Genomic DNA, 17,737 nt, shown 5'->3' with positions numbered 1-17,737 from the left:
GGGCAGGCTGCAGGCATGTGGCCGGGGTAATTGCTCCCACTGAACGCTGTTTGGCCGTCTGAATGGAGTGGGAGGCGCTGCGGTTAGGCCGGCGGGGTGGGCCGGTGGTGGGGGGGGGGTGCAGGAGGGGCTCTGTGGCATGCGAGGAAGGCGGTGGGGAGGAGGAGGGCAGCGTGAGTGGTTCTCACAGTCGTCTCATTTTTTTTGGCTCGGCCAGTTGGGTGCTAATTAACCTCACCTCCTTTAAAAAAAAAGGGGGGGGGAGAGGGGAGGGGGGCCCTCTCAGTAAAAAAATCCCACTAACTTAAAACTTTCCGTACCTCTCGCAAGTATTGCGGCTGTAAAACTTTCATCGGCTACGCGGGCCTTTCACTGCTCACTTTATACGCAAGCCCTTTTTTTCGCTGCTCGCTTGATAAGCAGCCGGAGGATAATGAAATGTGTGCGGTAAACAATGACGGTTATGATCTGAGATAACCTCTCACTTTTATGTCGCTGTTGCTTGCCGTAGGTGTTCACGGTTGTGCCGCACAGCTCTCCCGACGTGTTGTTCGGCGCGATGTCCGACGTTTCGCTGCACGTGTTGGGACCTTTATTCAGAAACCGGAACTAGGCAAACTGAATTATTCTGTTCCCGGAGAAACTCTCAGGCCACGGAGCAAAACGTCGGACATTGTATGGAACAACAGCATGTGGTTAAAACACAGATGCTATTATGTTGTCTTCCAGTTTCCCCTTCATTCCTGAGCTTCTGGTTTATTTTTTAATTCACATTTTTTAAAAATTGCAACCAGCCCTGTGTTGTGAGAAGTTGTGGAGTTTTTTTGGCAGGTACAGAGGCTCGTGTGAAATACTATGTTTTGTGAGCCGGGCATTTGGATGTTATAAAGTACTGGCTTGTTTATTATTCATAAAAGTGGTGCAAAGTGCCTGGAAAGTTTCAAAAGCAAGTGAGCAAAAATCAGTGAAAATATTTACTATTTTATTATGCGTTTGAAATATCGTTCTTTAGAGGTAGGACGTGTTTAATAAATAAAGCCTAATTTTATTATTTTGCCCCGAGGTGCCCACTGACCACATGCACGCGCAAACTATAACGTCTGTTGGAGAAGCAGGCTTGCTTCGTTCATTAATTGCCTTCTTTTATGCGATATATAAACACGCCAATGTGGCGGCGGCGCCCGCGTGTTTTTCTGCGCGTGTTTGCACAACCACCGCGGGTTCACGGGCTAAGCTCGAGCAGCAGCGCAGTGTCGATCCTCGACGCTTGATGTCAGCAACCAGATGGCCTTCTGGGTAATGGCGCTCGTTGCTCTGTCAGTTTGCCGGGGTTTGATGTTGCGCATCAACGAAAACACTTCAGAGCCCGGGGCCTCGTTTGTTAAAGAAGGAAGCCGATTGCTAAGTCTTTTCAACAACTCCCAAATTGTTTTTATCACTTAAATAATAATGGAGACTGCGGAGGCACAGTGGATTGCCCACTGCACTGTGAACCTCCGGTAAGCTGAGTTTAATTTCTGGCCATGGCTAATGTCGGTGGCGAGTGATTTGTAGACTTTCAGCAACCCACACCGACCAGCATGGTGAAGTATGGCGAATGAAACCCCAAGGTCCGCACGGCGTGAGGAAGACATTCATCCAGCAGTGGAGAGACAAAACGGCCATACACGTACCGAGTATTCCAGTATAACGTTAAATACGTTCCAGCCATTCTCAGTCCGCTTTTAGAAGAAGGCTTTGCTATGTGGCTATGGGGGTGTTTTTTCTGACCATACTTCACTCGATTTGTAAGTTTGAGTTGGTGGAGGGGTTGCAGTTGTGTGGGGGAGGGTGGGTTAGGACGGGTTTTGATATCACCTGCCACTGATGTTAACCACGGCCGTGAATCAAACTCGGCTCGCCGGGCAACGAATCGGCACGCCCTGTTTACGTGACAAATTGGCTGTGTCGGGTGGTGGCGGGTTTAATTTACGCGATCTAACCCAAAAAAACCTGTATCATACGGAGCTCTTCTTCACAGATCGCCAGTATTTTAAATCACACCCTCGCCATTCGGTTTCTCAACAACTGCGTCGATTGACCATGACAGTCGATGCGATTGCTTGCCTGTCTGTTCGCCGACGTGCTCCTTCCATCATTCGTTCGTTCATTCGTTCCTTCCTCCCCTTTATCTGTAAACGGCGCAGATGGCCCCGAACCCGTCGCTGTGGAACCGGGACCACGATGACGTCCTCTCCACGCACTCCGGCGGTACTCCGGGCCCCTCGAGCGGCGGCCTCGCCTCGCAGAGCGGCGACAACAGCAGCGAGCAAGGTGAGGCGCGCTGGCACGCGCACGGCACGCACCCGCGGATTCACTCCTCGTTTTTAAACTATATATATATAACAAAAACGTACACCAGGTAAGGCCCACTGAGCTATGTATGTACATTGAGCTTCTTTCGCAACGCACGTCGCCAACCGTGCTAATCGGAGGTGTGGGGGGGATGCCGCTCGTTGTAGAGCTGTTTTATCAGAAGCGACCTGACCATCGAAAACGAAGTGGCTTATTGCGTGGGATTTTCTAGCAGCTAAATGTTGGAAACATTTCTAAACGTGGAAGGAAATGCCGGAGGACCCGGAGAAAAATCCACGCGACCGCAGGGAGAGAGAACACGCATGCTCCAGATATACAGGCGTCAGGGTCGGGATCGAACCCGTGACCTATTGTATATCAGGCAAGGCAGTTAACATCTCGCCACCGTGGTGCCCCTACTTGATACACTCTCCACAACGCTGCTCTGCTGCCTTGGAGTGAGCCCCCCAGGTCAGGTACTTCCACCTGATCGTGGCATAACCTTAAACGTGGCCACAATACCCAGTGAGTTGCGTGATGATAATTTGACATTAGTGGGTCATAAAGTAATTCGCCCTTAATTGCCGTGTAAATGCATCGGTACGACCAAAGTGTTGCGAAGTTAGGTGAGTACCGATTTCTGCTCTGGCTCACGAACGATAGCGATCATCGGTGTAAGGCTCTGTCTGATCACGAGGTAATAATCCCATATTATTGTACCCTACATTTCTCGAATCCCATGAGAGTGTCTATGGGAACGTTGGGGGAAATGAAGACAGAATAGGACTAGACGGACGTGGCGTGCAAACCTACTCCCACAGCAGCTTTCCAGACCGTTCCGACTGAAATAAAACTTGTCGACATCACTTTAATATTTGCTGGATTTTAAGAGGCGCAATTTTTTCATCTCTCGGTGTTTTTTAAAAAGCAAAAGTAGCGGCTGCTTTCTTATATTCCCGTAGTTGTGCTTTGTCTGCGTTTGTGTGCACGTGCGTGTTTGCGTGCGTCTGTGTGAGGGAAAGGTAGTGTACTGATTAGTGCGCTGCGCTACGAACCCGGCGACCCGAGTTCGATTCCCGCTCAAGGCCAACGCCGGTGACGATTATGTGATCTGGTCCTCGGCCTCCCCTCGGTCGACTCAGCCTAAAATGAGTACCCAGTGCGGTGTGTAAGCATCGCCTTTAGGAAGACAAAGGTGGCCGGGCGTGGTTCTGGTCACCCACCCCCTCGTGCACCATGCCGGCCTTAATAGGTGCTCGCTAACAGTACTTTGAAGGCTATAAGGGGGATATTTGTCTTTGTGTGTCCGCGTGTGTGCTTGCGTTTGTGTGTGACCAGATCTGTTTTACCTTGTTGAGGCCGGGCACAAGTTGTCACTTTCCTGGCGTGATGCGGCCGGTCAGCCGCACGCTGCACTGTGTGCACGCTTAGGTTTAATTCCTGTCGATCGACTGCTGGGTGAGGGCGTCCCCACACCAGGCGGGGTCGTGGGGGTCATTTGACTACATTTCACCGTGCTGGTCGCTGCGGGTTGGCGATGGCGGGGAAGTAGAGATGTGGGAGCTTAGAAGTGCAGTGCAACATTGGATTTTTGAGGGTGATTAGTTGTTTTTTTATTATCATCATCATCGTCGTCGTCGTCGTCCGTAATCTATCAGAATGCCGGTCGAAGGCCTCGGCAAGCCGTCGCCATCTCTCACGGTCCTGTGATGTAACAACTCGCCTGCACGCCAGCTGATTCCATCGCCCCATCTCCACAGGGGGTAGGGGGTGTTGGAGGCATACACCTGGGGATTTTTCCTCCTTTGGCTGTCACTCCATCGTTAGTCTCGACCTCCGGCCATCGTCCCTTGCCTGAGACATGTCCTGCCTCATCTTATACGCCTTAATATTTAGACTGTGAACTATTTATTAATATATTAATATTTATTTTAGATATATATACACACGTATTATTCTACAGCACATGGGGTAGGCTCTCATTATATACTGGCCGGATGGCGCTACCCCGTTCCGTCTCATGGGCGGCCGTGTTCATTAAACGCAAAAACTCCGAGTGTTCATCAGTGGAGTCGTAGCAGCAGCAGCAGCAGCATCGGCACCTGCGAACCACACAGCTCCCGCGAAAAAATCTCCAGCGACCCACCAGCGGCAATCAAATCATCAAGATCAGCCACGGTCAATCCACTGCTGGATGAAGGGCCTACCATCGTCCGTGATCCTTCGGTGCAACGGTCTCACGAGCACCTGAGCGCACACTCTGATTCCATCGATGAATACCATCGGCGGGAAGGCCTCCGGGACGCGTTCCGTCCACCTTTGTCCGCCGCTCCGTTTGTTGTTTTCACGGCGCCTTTCGGCCTCCTGGCCACTGCCGCATCCCACCCGCGAGGGCCGCCCGGCTGCTGCGGCCGGCTCGAGGCGTCTCGTTTAGTGTACGTACGTTGCACTTGTTTCGCGCCGCAGACAGCCGACCGGAGGGGTGGGGGAAGGACAATAAATTAAACAGAACAAGAAGTAGTTAATCCCCGATCGCACGTTACATTCCACCACCCCCCCCCCCCCAAAAATGATAATATTGCAACAAAGAAGAAATTTGACACCTTAACAAAAGACACCTAAAAAAATGCCAACTTACAGCAGTGGAGGAGGGGGGGCGGTGCGTGGGTAGGAGGAGGGCGGTATTAAACGTTTCGGAAGTTGCAATGCAGTCAGAACCGTCTTTATTTTTTAACTGCGATAATTCACTCCGGATGGTTATCGCAGAGAAAGAGGGGGTCAAACATTTGTCCCGTTCCAGGTTACATCCCCCCGTCGTATTTTTATTGTTTTAAAGTTGCCATCGGGTTTGTGGAGGCAGCCCCCCAGCGGCACACAGCGAGCGCACCGCCAGGCCCGGCAAGGTGACACGCTCGCCACTCCTCGCTCCTCACAGATGCTGCCCGACGCCAGGGGAATATTCGGCGGCTAAAAATATCGCCGTGGCTCGTCTTTTTTCGCCGGACGATGTCGGGACGAGAATCTGGTGGAAGCGCGTTTAATTATTTTTTGTTGTTGCTGCCTCTACGTGGCGAGCGCCCGTGCGTTGATTTTTTACCGGCAATGCCACGAAACTAAAGTTTGCCCCTTTTTTGCATAAAGTTAGGGAGGGCTAAGATGTGGGAGATTTTGTTAAATGGTGATAACTTGATTGTAGACTCTTAATTTTTCATTTTTAAGTCGCACCTTGCTATTGTGAGACGCGGCTTGCAATTCGACATTATCAGTCGTTTGCTAAATCGGCGGATTAAATGCTCACGATCTTGCATTGGTCATATTTGTCACTTGTAAAGGATTGACATTGAGATAAATGAATTTTACATGTGATGATATTGGGCTGAAGAGATGGAGCTTCATGAAGGCTGCACTGTGACGTTTTGTTCTGCCGATGTGCCTCTCACACAGGCAGGGTATATTTGTTTGCACCTTTGTGTGTGGCTGTGTATGTGTGTGCGAATGGGTGCGGGTGTGTGTGTCTGTGTGTGCACTTGTGGGGAGCGGTGGTGCAGTGGTTAGGGCACTGCACTATGAACCTGGCGACCCGAGTTCGATTCCCGCTCACGGCCAATACCAGTCATGAATATCTGGGCCTCTCCTAGGTCGACTCAGCCTGAAATGAGTACCTAGTGCCGTGTGTAAACATCACCACTGGGGAGACAAAGGCGGTCGGGCGTGGTGCTGGCCACCCACCCCCTGCTCGCTAACAGCACTTGGCCCAACAGTCTGATCTGGCTATAGGGGGGGAACATTGTCTTTGTTTTTTGTATGTGTGGGTGGGTGTGTGCGTGTGTGCGCACACTTGTGTGTGGACTTGCCCCAGTAGAAAGGCTAAATGGGAGTCTGGTGTCTGTGTGTGAGAGAGTATGACTGCGTGGGTGTGTGTCCACGTGTGTGCGTATTTGCATTTGCACAATGGTTTGCTCCGCTGCGCTATGAACCTGGCGACATGCGTTTCATTCCAAGCCACTGCTCATGTTAGGTGGCAGGTGCTGTCTGAACCGACCTGGGCCTTCCCTAGGTTGACTTGGCCTTAAATAAGTACCTAGTGCGGTGTGTAAATATCAGAACTGGGGAGATAAAGGCAGCCCGGGTGTGGTCCTGGCCGCACGGCCTCGTCATGCGAATAGCACTTGCCCCCTGCAGCCTCCGTGGCATTTCAGGGGGGATCTTCGCCTTTGTATTGATAGGTGGCCTGGTGGCAGTGGCAGACTGGAGTTGGCATGGGCCCTGGTGAAAGAAAATTAAATGGGCCCCCTCCCAACTCCCTGCCCGCCTTCCCTCCTCTCCGTAGCCCTAGCGCCTGGTCTCCTGCGGGCCCCGGTGCAGTCGCACCGCCTGCACTCTCGACAGCTCCCCCACGGGTTGGTGGCGTGCGCGTCTCAGCCGGCGTTCGTGCCGCCACTGGCCTCGTCTCTCTGGGGGGGGGGACGGCGGCACGAACCGCACGGTCGCGTCTGTTGTTTTACGTGCGTGGAGAAATATAGAAGTCGATCGACATTCAAGCTACCTTTGTCACGTTACGTCTCGCGCGATAATATAGTTCACGAGCCCACGAGTGGCCGCCGCGGTGAGTCGGCGTTATTTATTTATATACCCTCTCGGTGAGTGGCCGCAACGCCTCTTACAGATGTCGTGCGGCTCACCAGAGCTCTATTGTGGCTCGCGTGTCGGGGTTAATGTTGTCCTGGGAGCTGCGTGCGCGCGCACGCGTGCGTGTATCGCAGTGGGGAGCGGCAGTGCAGCGCTGCACCACGAACCCGACGACCCGAGTTCTGTTGCCACTCGCGGCCAACATCGATGACGATTACATGGACCGGTCCTGGTCCTCCCCTAGGTCGACTCAGCCTCAAATGAGTACCTGGTGCAGGGTGTAAACATCACCACTGGGGAGACAAAGGCGGCCGGGCGTGGTGTTGGCCACCCACACTCTCGTGTGCTGTGCCGGCCTTCAAAGGTGCTGCTCGCTAACAGCACTTGCCCCAACAGTGTGTTACAGGCTATACGGGGGATCTTTGTATTTCGTCACAGGCCCAAATCCAAAAACGCAGAATTGCTCACGACTAAATGATGTAGCAAAAGATAGCGATTCCTTCCTTATAGAGATTCAACGTCTCTTACAAAAGAGGTGTGTATTCATATCTATGTTGTTATCTCAGCAGGCTCTCTCCCATATCTAAATAAAGGAACTTACATTTCTATACTTTTTTTTTTAACACGACCAAACCACCCCGAATGCACTCGATCTCATGAGATTCTCGGAAGCTAAGCAGCGTAGCGTGCCTGGGAATGCCACGTGTTGTTGCTTTGCGCTTGCGAGGGGGCATGGAGATGGTAGCAAGAGCATTACATCGCATCCATGTGTGTGGAGCTGCGAGTGTCGTAAGCGCGGGAGGCTTTCTCAGAGTCCTCTCTACTCGCCTGTCATCCGAAGCCGCACGTATGGCGCGAAAGAAGTCCAGCATACATGCGTGCATACAAGGCAAGCCTCCCCATTCACGCTTTTAGGCAAAACGTCCCCAATGTGGCAGTACCCTCCGGAAGGGAAAAAAAAGAGCCTTGAGGCTCGGCGAGGCTGTCCTGGCTAAATACACGGCCGCGTCGTTCACGAGCAGGGCGCAGTCAAGTGTCGGCGTCGTGAGAACACACGCCTCGCATTCTAAAGTTCAAGCCCGGTCGGGGTCAATTCGACCGAATCATCGTCATGGATCGTAAGACCATCATGGCTCACACGCACATTGTACAGCCACGCCACACCACGCTGGTCGTGGCGGGGTAAATTTGACGGTGCCGCGCCACGCTGATCAACGCGGCTGGTTGTGGAAGGATGGAAGCAAAGGTGTGGGAGCATAGGAGAGGTACAGTGCAACAACGGGTTCCGTAGCTGCCAGTCAAGAGCCGCCTCCTCCAGTCTCCCAGTGGCCGGGTAAATATTCATCGAGAAATTAAGCCCCGGCTGAGACGACCGAAAGCGGAGAGGGCTCGGGCGAAACGGACAAAGCCGGTGGAGGAGAGGACCTTTCATTATTTGCCGCTGTTGACCCGATGCTCTGCGCCTGCCCCAGTGTGAAAGGAACAGTTTGGTTTAATGTTAAGCGCGACTCTTTGGGGTCGGGGTGCCATGGAGGGTGCGATGGTGTGTGGGGGAGGGGGTGAGAACCAAAATTTGTTTAAATTTTTTTCCAACCGTAAATAACTTTCTTTATTGAATCTTTATATATAAGTTGTTGCTTTTGATTGTGAACAATTTGTTAGAAATAATTTTGCACGACTCAACAATTGCATTGTGTTGGAGGCAAATGTATATTTATTTATTTTTTAAACAAACCCAACGACTCGCCACGCGGTTGATTTCATTTCAGACTTAATTGCTGACGAATCATTTCCGCTACAGTGCAGTGAAATAACAAACGGTCGGATTTTATAAATTCCCTTCCGTTGTTGGCCGAAGAGAATACATTTCACAGGCCCAGGAAGTATGCGTATTAAAATTAGAACAAAAACATTTCCCAAATATTTTTTTTTTACATTACACCGAAATTTCTCCGCGGTCCGAATATTTTTTGATAGGCTTCGAGAATTAAAGAAAAACAATTCGGGAGCAGAAACTCCCAAAGCTTCTCCGCATCTCCACCCCCCCCCCCCGAGTTCACCTTGCTGTACTCAGCAAAAAAAAAAAGCTCCCCTCTGTGTTAAATTAGTCGGCAATCAGATATCGCCCGGGTCTGCGCTTGCCGGCGATCGGCTCTGGTATGGAATCTTTGCATTACTAAGCCAAATTCAGGAACATCGGGAAAATCGCCTGGGGCCTTGTAACCAAAGCCATCATTATCCAAGCGAAGCCCCGCTTGTTTGAGCCGAGTGCTGGGGCTGTGGGGGTTGGGAGAGACGAAGGGGGGTGGGGGGGGATACAGAGCAGCCCCTCTGCAGTGACCCAGCGAATTTGGAGGCGGCGGGGGGGGGAGGGTGTGCAAGCCCGCTGAATATTTTTTCCCCGTCAATTAATTAGCTTCCACATTACGCACGGTGCTCATTAATTCAACGGGCCAGGAGTCTGCGGCCAGGGCGTAAAATGTATCGCATCGGAGCCGACGACGTTGCCAGCACGCGCGTTTTCTTTCTGCGCTTGCCAAACGTCGGTCCGTGTCGGCGTGGGCGCACATGAGAGCACATGAGAGCAATGCTCGCGGCTTGCTCGCGGTGACACAAAATTATTTCCGTCAGCGCGCGCGCTCGACGCGGTTTACCTGCGCCGCCGCTCCTTTTTAAGTAAAGAAACGGTGGCAGCTTTTGTGGCCCTCAGGAACGTGTGGTTTTTTTTTCCTGTTGTTGTGTTGCATTTGTCGGTCCTCGCGTTATGAATGCCGTCGTGGGCTACGGTTGTGCCAGCTGTGCGGGCTCTCCGGGGAGGAGAGCGGGCGGCGGGCGGGGGGAGATATCGATGGATGTTGTGCGTACAAATTTACGTCGCGGTGCACCATTTGAACCCTCTCGTCAATTCTGGGGACGGCATTATGTTACGTTTTGTTTTGTTGTTGTTGTTCGTTCTTCTTCCCCGGTGTGGCCGCGGGTGGCTCCCGGGCAGGAAGAAATTGCTCGGCGACCGGCGTCTCTGCCGCTATATTCCCAGTGCCGTTGTCTGATCGCGTGGCCCTTCTAAGGCGCGCGCGTTATTTTTTATTTTTTTCCCGAGCTATTTTCTACAAATTGTCCTGGTTTAACAACGTGCGCGGTGCCGCCGGGGGCCTGCGTGGGCGGTGCTTACGAGACTCGTGAAGCTCTCTTGCCTCTGGGCCATCTCGCCAGACTGAGTGGCAGCCCATGTTTACTGTACGGCAAATACAGTGGCCGCCGCTTCCGAAACGCCACGGAGTGAGAGAGACTGCGCAGCTTTCGAAAAATTCACCCCCGTGCCGTCATTAGCGCTTTCAGACGTACATTATTCGAAACGTCCGAACGCCGCCTTGCATTTGTTAAGAATGTATTGCGAATGCGAGAAATGGATCATTTCCATATCGCTGCGTTTTTAACCACATTTTTTTTGCGTTCACCTGCTTGTGGTGCGTGAACGCCGGACGGAGAGGATTGCTTTAACCAAATTCTTGATCCGTCATATTTTGCACGGCACTGTCGGCGTGAAAATGAACGTCTGCGTTGAGGCGTACGGCTCGTCGCGTCGTGTTCGCAGGGGAATAGCGGCGGTTCTATTAGCGGGAGCCTTATTCTGCGTTAGTTCTGCACATTTTCATGGTCGGAGCAAGCCCCCAAAAAAAAACCCATGGCTGGTATTTTTTTTCCTTCACCATTAACCGCTGATGAGATGTGTCAGATAATGATCGCATCTATTTGGCACCATTTGCAGTGTAAATATTTAAATGTCGGGAGTATTACTGGTTTGCTGAGATATATTTACAGCTTTCAGCGTGGCTAATTAGTGGGCGCATTGTGGCGGCCGTGAAGTTCTTCTTGCAGGAGGGCATGGGGCGGGCGGGGGTGGTGGATGCAATAAAGCACTTGGCAGGCTCGTCTGCACACAAATAATAATTTCCCGCAAACTGATCTTAAGTGTTTGCGACGTTTGTGCGACCGTGGCGCGCCAAGAGAGCGAGCGATCGAGCGATCACGCGGCTCTCTCGCTTTCCCTCTGGGTGCTGCGGGCCGGTCGCAGGGCCCCCTCGGTTTTCCCCGTGAGCTGTGAACGCGCGTCCCGGTGGCTTGTAGGAATCAGACGATTGCAAGGAAGTAGTGGCCCCGCGTTTAATTATTCACCGCTGCCGTTGCAGTTGAATCTCTCTCCGCGGCCCGACGTTTTCTTTTTTTTTTACTTGAAGCTTTCGTGACTGCAGGAATTCATATGCTTTGGGTCTTTCGGTAAAGTCATGTAGATAGGTTAAAAAAATATTAGTAGTTTATTTTTTTTACCTATCTACGTGACTTTACCAAAAGACCCAAATAATGCTTTCTTTTTTGTTGTTTGCCCCATCCGCTGCCGGGGCAATTCGGTGCGCGTTATTACATAACGTAGACGACGTGCGGATTAAAACGTGCACCACCGGCTTCACGTCGCGATATTCCGCGGCTCGGCGGGTAATTGAATCGCCGTCGTTATTATCGTCGGTTGAGCACCTGTTTCACGTGCAAATGCGGTTTTTTTTCACGAAGGTTCACGAAGGAAGATCTAGGGGTAAATAAAAAGATGAACAGCTGTGCGCTGCAATATAGGTCTCGCCTAGAAAACTAAGGCGGACCAATGTAGAGAAATTCAATCATTCAATAATGCAACAGCGTCAAACATATTTCAAACAATACAATACATGTAGCTCAAGTGCTCACGAATAAGAATATAATACCGTACGATCAAACACAGGAGTGTAGAATTAATCAAATAGGGATGGAATACTGTCATGGACAATTGCACTACAACATATAATTCTGATAAAATCAAATAAAAACATTTTAGCAATATTCGTCCTGAAAGCATTGTCCAACACTTTTGTTGCACTGCTGTGAGATTTGAATCCGTGGCGGTATTGTTAATTCAATGGACTTTTTTTTACGGGCACGGTGCACAAAGTAAATAGAGGAGTTGCGTTTTATAGGTGGCAGCGAAACGTGGCGACGTGGCTGAAGTTCGCGGCGGTTCCACATTTTATCTCGTCAAGAAAGCAACGCTTTTTTTCCCGTTCGCCTTTTGACGCTGTACTCTGGTCTGACACTGGTGAGACTGGGCCCTAAAGAAGGCTGTCTCTGGTGTAGACCAATCATCTTCAAAGACAATGTATACATTATCGGAGTATATTTTGTTTGCATGCTCACCACAAGTCCTTTGTGACTGATTCCTTGCAAGAGGAATCTATTTGGTGTTTGAACATCATAGCACCTTTTTTTATTGCCAGAAAGGGTAAACGTCGTAGTTTTTTTTCATACTTTCTTTTTTACGGGGCGGGTAAAAAAGACGAATCCCTTACTTGTCGCGCGCACATCAGATTATCGCAGCTGTATTAGGCACACACGCACGAAACGTGGACTCCGTTCGTCTCTGGTTGTACGCATTTGAGTCAATATCATAACTCTCGCGCGTCACACCAACGAGTCCTTGAGCTTTTTGTATCTGGGTTGCCGTTTTTAAAAATATTAATATAGATATCAACTTTGCATCCTTGACACTCCAACGTGAAGCAGTTTGTGAAACGCCTGCCTTAATGAAAGCAAACAGCTCTGTTAATTACGTATGCAAATGCGATGCATTTTAATGGGTTTAATGTAGCGCTCGACCGGATTATGTCCAGGAGTGTTCGCGTTTGAGTGCTCGATACTAGAGATGGGGGTTGGGGGCGGGTGGAGAGGGGGAGGCTTAAGCTTTGGAACACAAACATTAGCAGGCGGGATCAGCTTACCTTTAGGCAGGGCCCTATCTCTGATACCGGGGCACCTGGTCCACTATTCTGCCCAGGGCAGGAAGGAAGACCGCAGTGAAACCCTGTATGGCCTCTCGTCAATAAGTTAAGTGATGTTTACTGCAACCGTCCGCTGCCGTGCACCGCACGATACGCCGGCTCGCGCTGATCAGGGAAAGCGCGTGGGCGGGCGGGCAGGTTAGGGTCGTCGCGTCGGCTGTGCAGGAAAATGGAGAGAGGTGGGCCCTGTCTGGCACATCGTGGCGAGAGCGGATTGGCAGCCTGCGGTCTGAAACGAACCACGGGGGGGGGAGTGGGGGGGCGAAGTTGCGGCCAAAGTAAGGGGAGGTGATGGGAGAGCACGGCCGGTGTGAGGAGGTGGAGCGACGAAATCAGCTGGTGGGTGTGCAGGCGCTGGGTGGCAGGATGGTGAGAGATGGCTGTGGATTGGTGGTGGTGGCTGGCAGGGGGCCGCTTCATCCACCATTGGATTGATCGTGGATTGTGTGATGACGCCGGCGATATAAGTTACGGTGTAGAAACGGGCAGGTTAGCAAATAAATAATTAAATTCACCCGATGATTATAAGTGATGTGCTAATAGCACTCTGGGTTATTGTGTTTTTCAGTTAAGCGAGATTACCACTCTTAAATTTATGAAATTACAAAACCGCACGACCCAGGGTGGGTGGATGTGGGGGCAAAACAAACTGTAATTCACTCGGACCGATTGAATCTTAAAAAAAAAAAATGGACGGTGATAATTTAGCTCCGACAGGCTCATCCCGTGCGAGGAGCACGTGGCACCGCCGGGGCGCGCAACGCAATCGCCTCCCCTGGCTCCGCTCGATTCCTCCGTGAACTCCGGGTGAACTGGGAATAAACAAACGTTCTCGAGAATCCCCGGCACAAACAATGGGGGTCTCCAAAAAATAATCAAAGAGGGTCGCCTGATTAGCGAGCGGACTGCGATCAATCCTGCCGCCGATCGAGTGCCCTGGGATGGATGGTGGAGGGGAGGAGGAGGTGGGCAATGGGGAAGTATGACTCGGGGGTGGGGGGGGGGTTGGGGCGAGGGGGGAGTTGGGGGATCGAGACGGGAGAGAGAACAAGCCGAGTGACAGAGGAGCGATGTTTTTCGGAATTTATTGAGATTTAGAATTTACTCTGCTTACTTTAGTACGGTGCAAATATCGACGTGCAAACGAGTCGCTTAGAAGTTCTGGAACTTAGGAAACCTCAAAGTCAAATTCAAATATCGTTTAAAAAAACAAAATATCGTCAGCCATGGTTAATCCACTGCTGGATGAAAGGCCTCCCAACCGCACCACGCTCAATAGCTACTTTTCAGCTTTTGTTCCATTTTATTTGTCCATAATGCACGTGGGTTGTCATTTTCATTTTAATGATCTCGAGTCTTCTAAATTACCGCGCGTATATGAAATAAATTGATGATTCAAGACACACACACACACGTGCGTGCAATTGAATGCACCATCGCCATCCTGAGTATGTCTGACATTGTGATATTTTATGAGAATCTCCCCCTCGTCAAGTTAGATGTTAGGTGGGCAACTTATCCCTAATCGGGATTACAGTCATAACACGCGAGAATTTTTGCAAACTGCAGCGTGTGTACAAAATTATTTGGCGAGTGTCATGACGGCTACTTCAAGATCTGACCGCGTCCGTCCGGTGCTCGCCGAGCTCCATTGGCTTGCCACAAATTAATCACAATACCTTGCTGATCTCGTCAAGGTGCATAAACTATCATCACGCAAACTCTGGTCTTACTCGCAGGAGCTCTTGGCTAACCATCGAACAAAGGCGGTCACGCTTTCAGATGCGCTTTTGCGGCCGTCTGGAAGCCACTGGAGCTATGCACTTCTAAACCATCTAGATTGAAAATTAATTTGTCTAGAACTGCTTTCTGTGCCTAGTTGGTTGTCCTTTCCTCCGCACCTCCGATTAGCACGGTCGACTAAGTACGGTGTGAAATAAGTTAAACATACATACACACGAACTGCCCAACGTAAAATAAAAAAAGAATCACTTCTCGATTATACCAAACGAGCGCCCGCGTCTTTATTTCAAGCGTCTGAAGCCGTGCATCCAGAAGCGCGGAACTGGGCCCGCGATGCCCTCTGTTAGCAATTGTCAACGGGAAAGCCACACAAACAACGGACGTGGACGAAAACAAACACCAACTACAACAACAACAAAAACGCGCGCACGCGCAAGTTCGACATCTGTCAACGGCGGTCAATGCGGTTTTGCCGGAGTTACGCCGGCAAACTTGGAACTCAGAAAAACGGCGACGGTCACAGGCAGGGAGAGGGTCTCGCGGCCCCCCCCCCCACCCGTGCCTTCACGAACTCCTGGGAAAGTGCGATCTGTGTTTTGCATTGTCGTATAATTCAATTACGAGACGTTACACCTACTTGCTTTCTCGCCGAGGCGGAACTAATTCCCCCGCCGATTATTCCCCGAGTTCACGGCACTTTCCGGAGCCGGCATGTGGCAGCCTCGTGTGTTCTCTGTGACGTTCAAAACAACCGTTTCGAGACGCTGTTATTTTCCAACAGATGTATATCTTTATTTATCAAAGGCATATCTTGCAGCCTTTTAAGTAGCAAACAAAAAGGCAAGATCTGAGGCTGCCCGGGGGTTCAGTGGTAAGCGTGTTTATCGTCAACATCGTCGACAGCATTGTCAAGCACGATCTATCCGCTGCTGAATGAATGCCTCCAAAATCCGTCATCATTTGTCACGGCCGTGCAGTGTCACTGTCACAAACCATCCAGCACCTGAAGATGAGCTGATATGAATCTCTCCGTCAACACAGCGGGCATCCTCTCGGGCGCGTTTCCCCTCTTTGGCTGCCACTCTGTCTTTAGTCTCGATCGCAGCCCGCCATTCCTACGAGCCGCGATGCATCCCTTACCAAGCCCACTTACTTTTCCTACCACTCGAAATGACGCCTCCATAACTTGTGTACGCTGTCTGAATCATGAGTTGCTCTTGCTGTCGCTCGGTGCAATTCCAATCATTCACCACTCCCTCTCTCTCTCTCCAAGCTTCCTTGCGCACTTTTTTGGGACATACAGAGCTAACACAGACATTTAAATGAACGCATCCGAGTTCCACCAGGGAGCATGCTCGGACGGTGTTGACCGTTTTAATGCCACGGTATGAGAATTCATGGGAACCGCAAAAGATATGTTACCACCACCGACACCACCATCACCACCACTATCTCCCATCACCGTGAGCATCAGGTGTAACATGCATTGGCTTCATGCTTGCTAACATGGCCCAGAGGAAGCGCGTTCGCAGTTTGTTGCGGAGGATCGCGGTTCCAATCGAGCGGCTGCCCTGAATAATACCACCGTGTGTATTAACTGAATAATAATTCTACACGCCGTCCGCAAAGCCTCATGGAGCTGAGGCTTTGCCCGGATAATGTCGAAAATGCGAAACGTGCACAAAATATCACGCAAAAACATTTAAAATTTACTCATTTTTAAGCGGGGGGAGGAGGGTGTTAGTGGAGGGGGGATAGGCGGTGAACACGTAGAATGATGCGTGTTTTTATTCTTTATTAACGTGACCGGTCACTGAGTCACGAGTGAGAGGAGCAGCTTATAATAGATCGAGCGCGCGCACGTCAGAGCAATGAGCGTGGAATAATGTGTAATAATTATTTATTTATAGGTGTGTGTTTTTATACCAAAGTTTTTTGAGCGCAAGCCCAGAAAGAAACGTCAAGCAGCCAGCAACACCGATTGCTGCAACGAAAAACATTTATTCTCAGAAGGCCGTGTGATACATTTGGGATGCATAAAAAAACTAAAAATGCACTTCAAATGTTTTTTTTTTACGTGGAGGGAAAAACACGGGGTGGAGGGTGTTTAGTAAGCCGGCGACTTTCTCAATGAGAGCTAAGTGTAGCTCTTTGACGTTCCTTAATATATACAGGACTGCAGAGCTTGGGAAATTGCTGGTGCCGGATTATCACGCGGTTGCCTTCCCGATCGCGTGTCGTTCCTCCTCGCGAACTCTTGAGTCTCTCGCTCTATGAGAACGTGCGAATACCGCCCGGTGCCTTGCAAGCTGCAACGATGAGCGTCCTTCTCTCAGCATGGGGCGGGGGGGGCAAAAACGTCGGACGTCGTGACAAGCGCGGAGAGCTACTACCGCGAAAAAACCGACGCAGCAGTTGCAGTTTGATACATATCTTCTTTTCACAAGCACGGTTTATCCGCGACTTACCAGGATAAATGAGAATGATCTGTATTGTAAATCGCGTGTTTTTTTTATATAATTAAAATCACCCTCACCAGCAGCAGCACCAACTGCAATTGTTCAGGCCGGGCAGAACACGCACACACAGACAGACCCATCGTGGGGGCCCACAGCCTCCTCCGCCGCGATCGGTACTGTGTTGTGACACTTGTGTTTTATTGTTTTGTCCTGCCAATGATAAGGGCCCTCGCAGCAAACTCTCTCCGCCGGCAAAGAAATCAATTAATGAAATTGCTAGAGTCTGGCCGAGAGATAGAAGAACATAAATCGCGGTGGCAGCAGATGAGATGGCCAAACCCTTGCTGCTCCACATTATCTTCCCATTGATTCCGCTGTACTTAAGCCACTAATCCTGGAGGCTTTTTTTGCCCCCCCCCCCTGCTTTTCCTCATTTTTCTCTCTCTTTTTGCTGCCCTAACATTTTTTCACGAGACGCCCCTGCCACACAGGTTAAACTAGACGGACGAGACGCTTGGAGGGAGGTGGCTGGGGGGGGGGGCATGGTGGGGGGGGGGGTATTCGACCCACCTCTTCTTCCTCCTCCTGCTCCTCCCCACCCATTCCTCGCCTCTGGGCCCTCTCTCTTTCTCGGTTGCGCGCCGCGCTCACGCACACCCAGCCTTGCGGGGGCGAGGGGGGGTTGCAGGCGTGGGGGGGGGGCTCTCT

At 50.9% G+C, this 17,737-nt stretch overlaps 1 protein-coding gene across 2 annotated transcripts in view; it reads left to right on the top strand.

The window, feature by feature from the left end:
- The window catches only part of LOC144729777 (homeobox protein Meis1-like), an 85,408-nt gene that overhangs the window by 18,547 nt on the left and 49,124 nt on the right, over positions 1-17,737 (top strand). For both annotated transcript variants that reach the window (XM_078610267.1, XM_078610266.1), the window contains exon 7: positions 2,187-2,313. In XM_078610267.1, the coding sequence (XP_078466393.1) occupies positions 2,187-2,313 (127 nt within the window). The remainder of the gene's footprint in view (positions 1-2,186; positions 2,314-17,737) is intronic.

The sequence above is a fragment of the Lampetra planeri genome, chromosome 33 (genome assembly GCF_965212315.1).
Source record: "Lampetra planeri chromosome 33, kcLamPlan1.2.h2, whole genome shotgun sequence".
Classification (NCBI taxonomy): Eukaryota; Metazoa; Chordata; class Hyperoartia; order Petromyzontiformes; family Petromyzontidae; genus Lampetra; species Lampetra planeri.
Note: the sequence above shows the minus strand (reverse complement) of the source record. Positions and strands in the feature narration are given on the sequence as shown.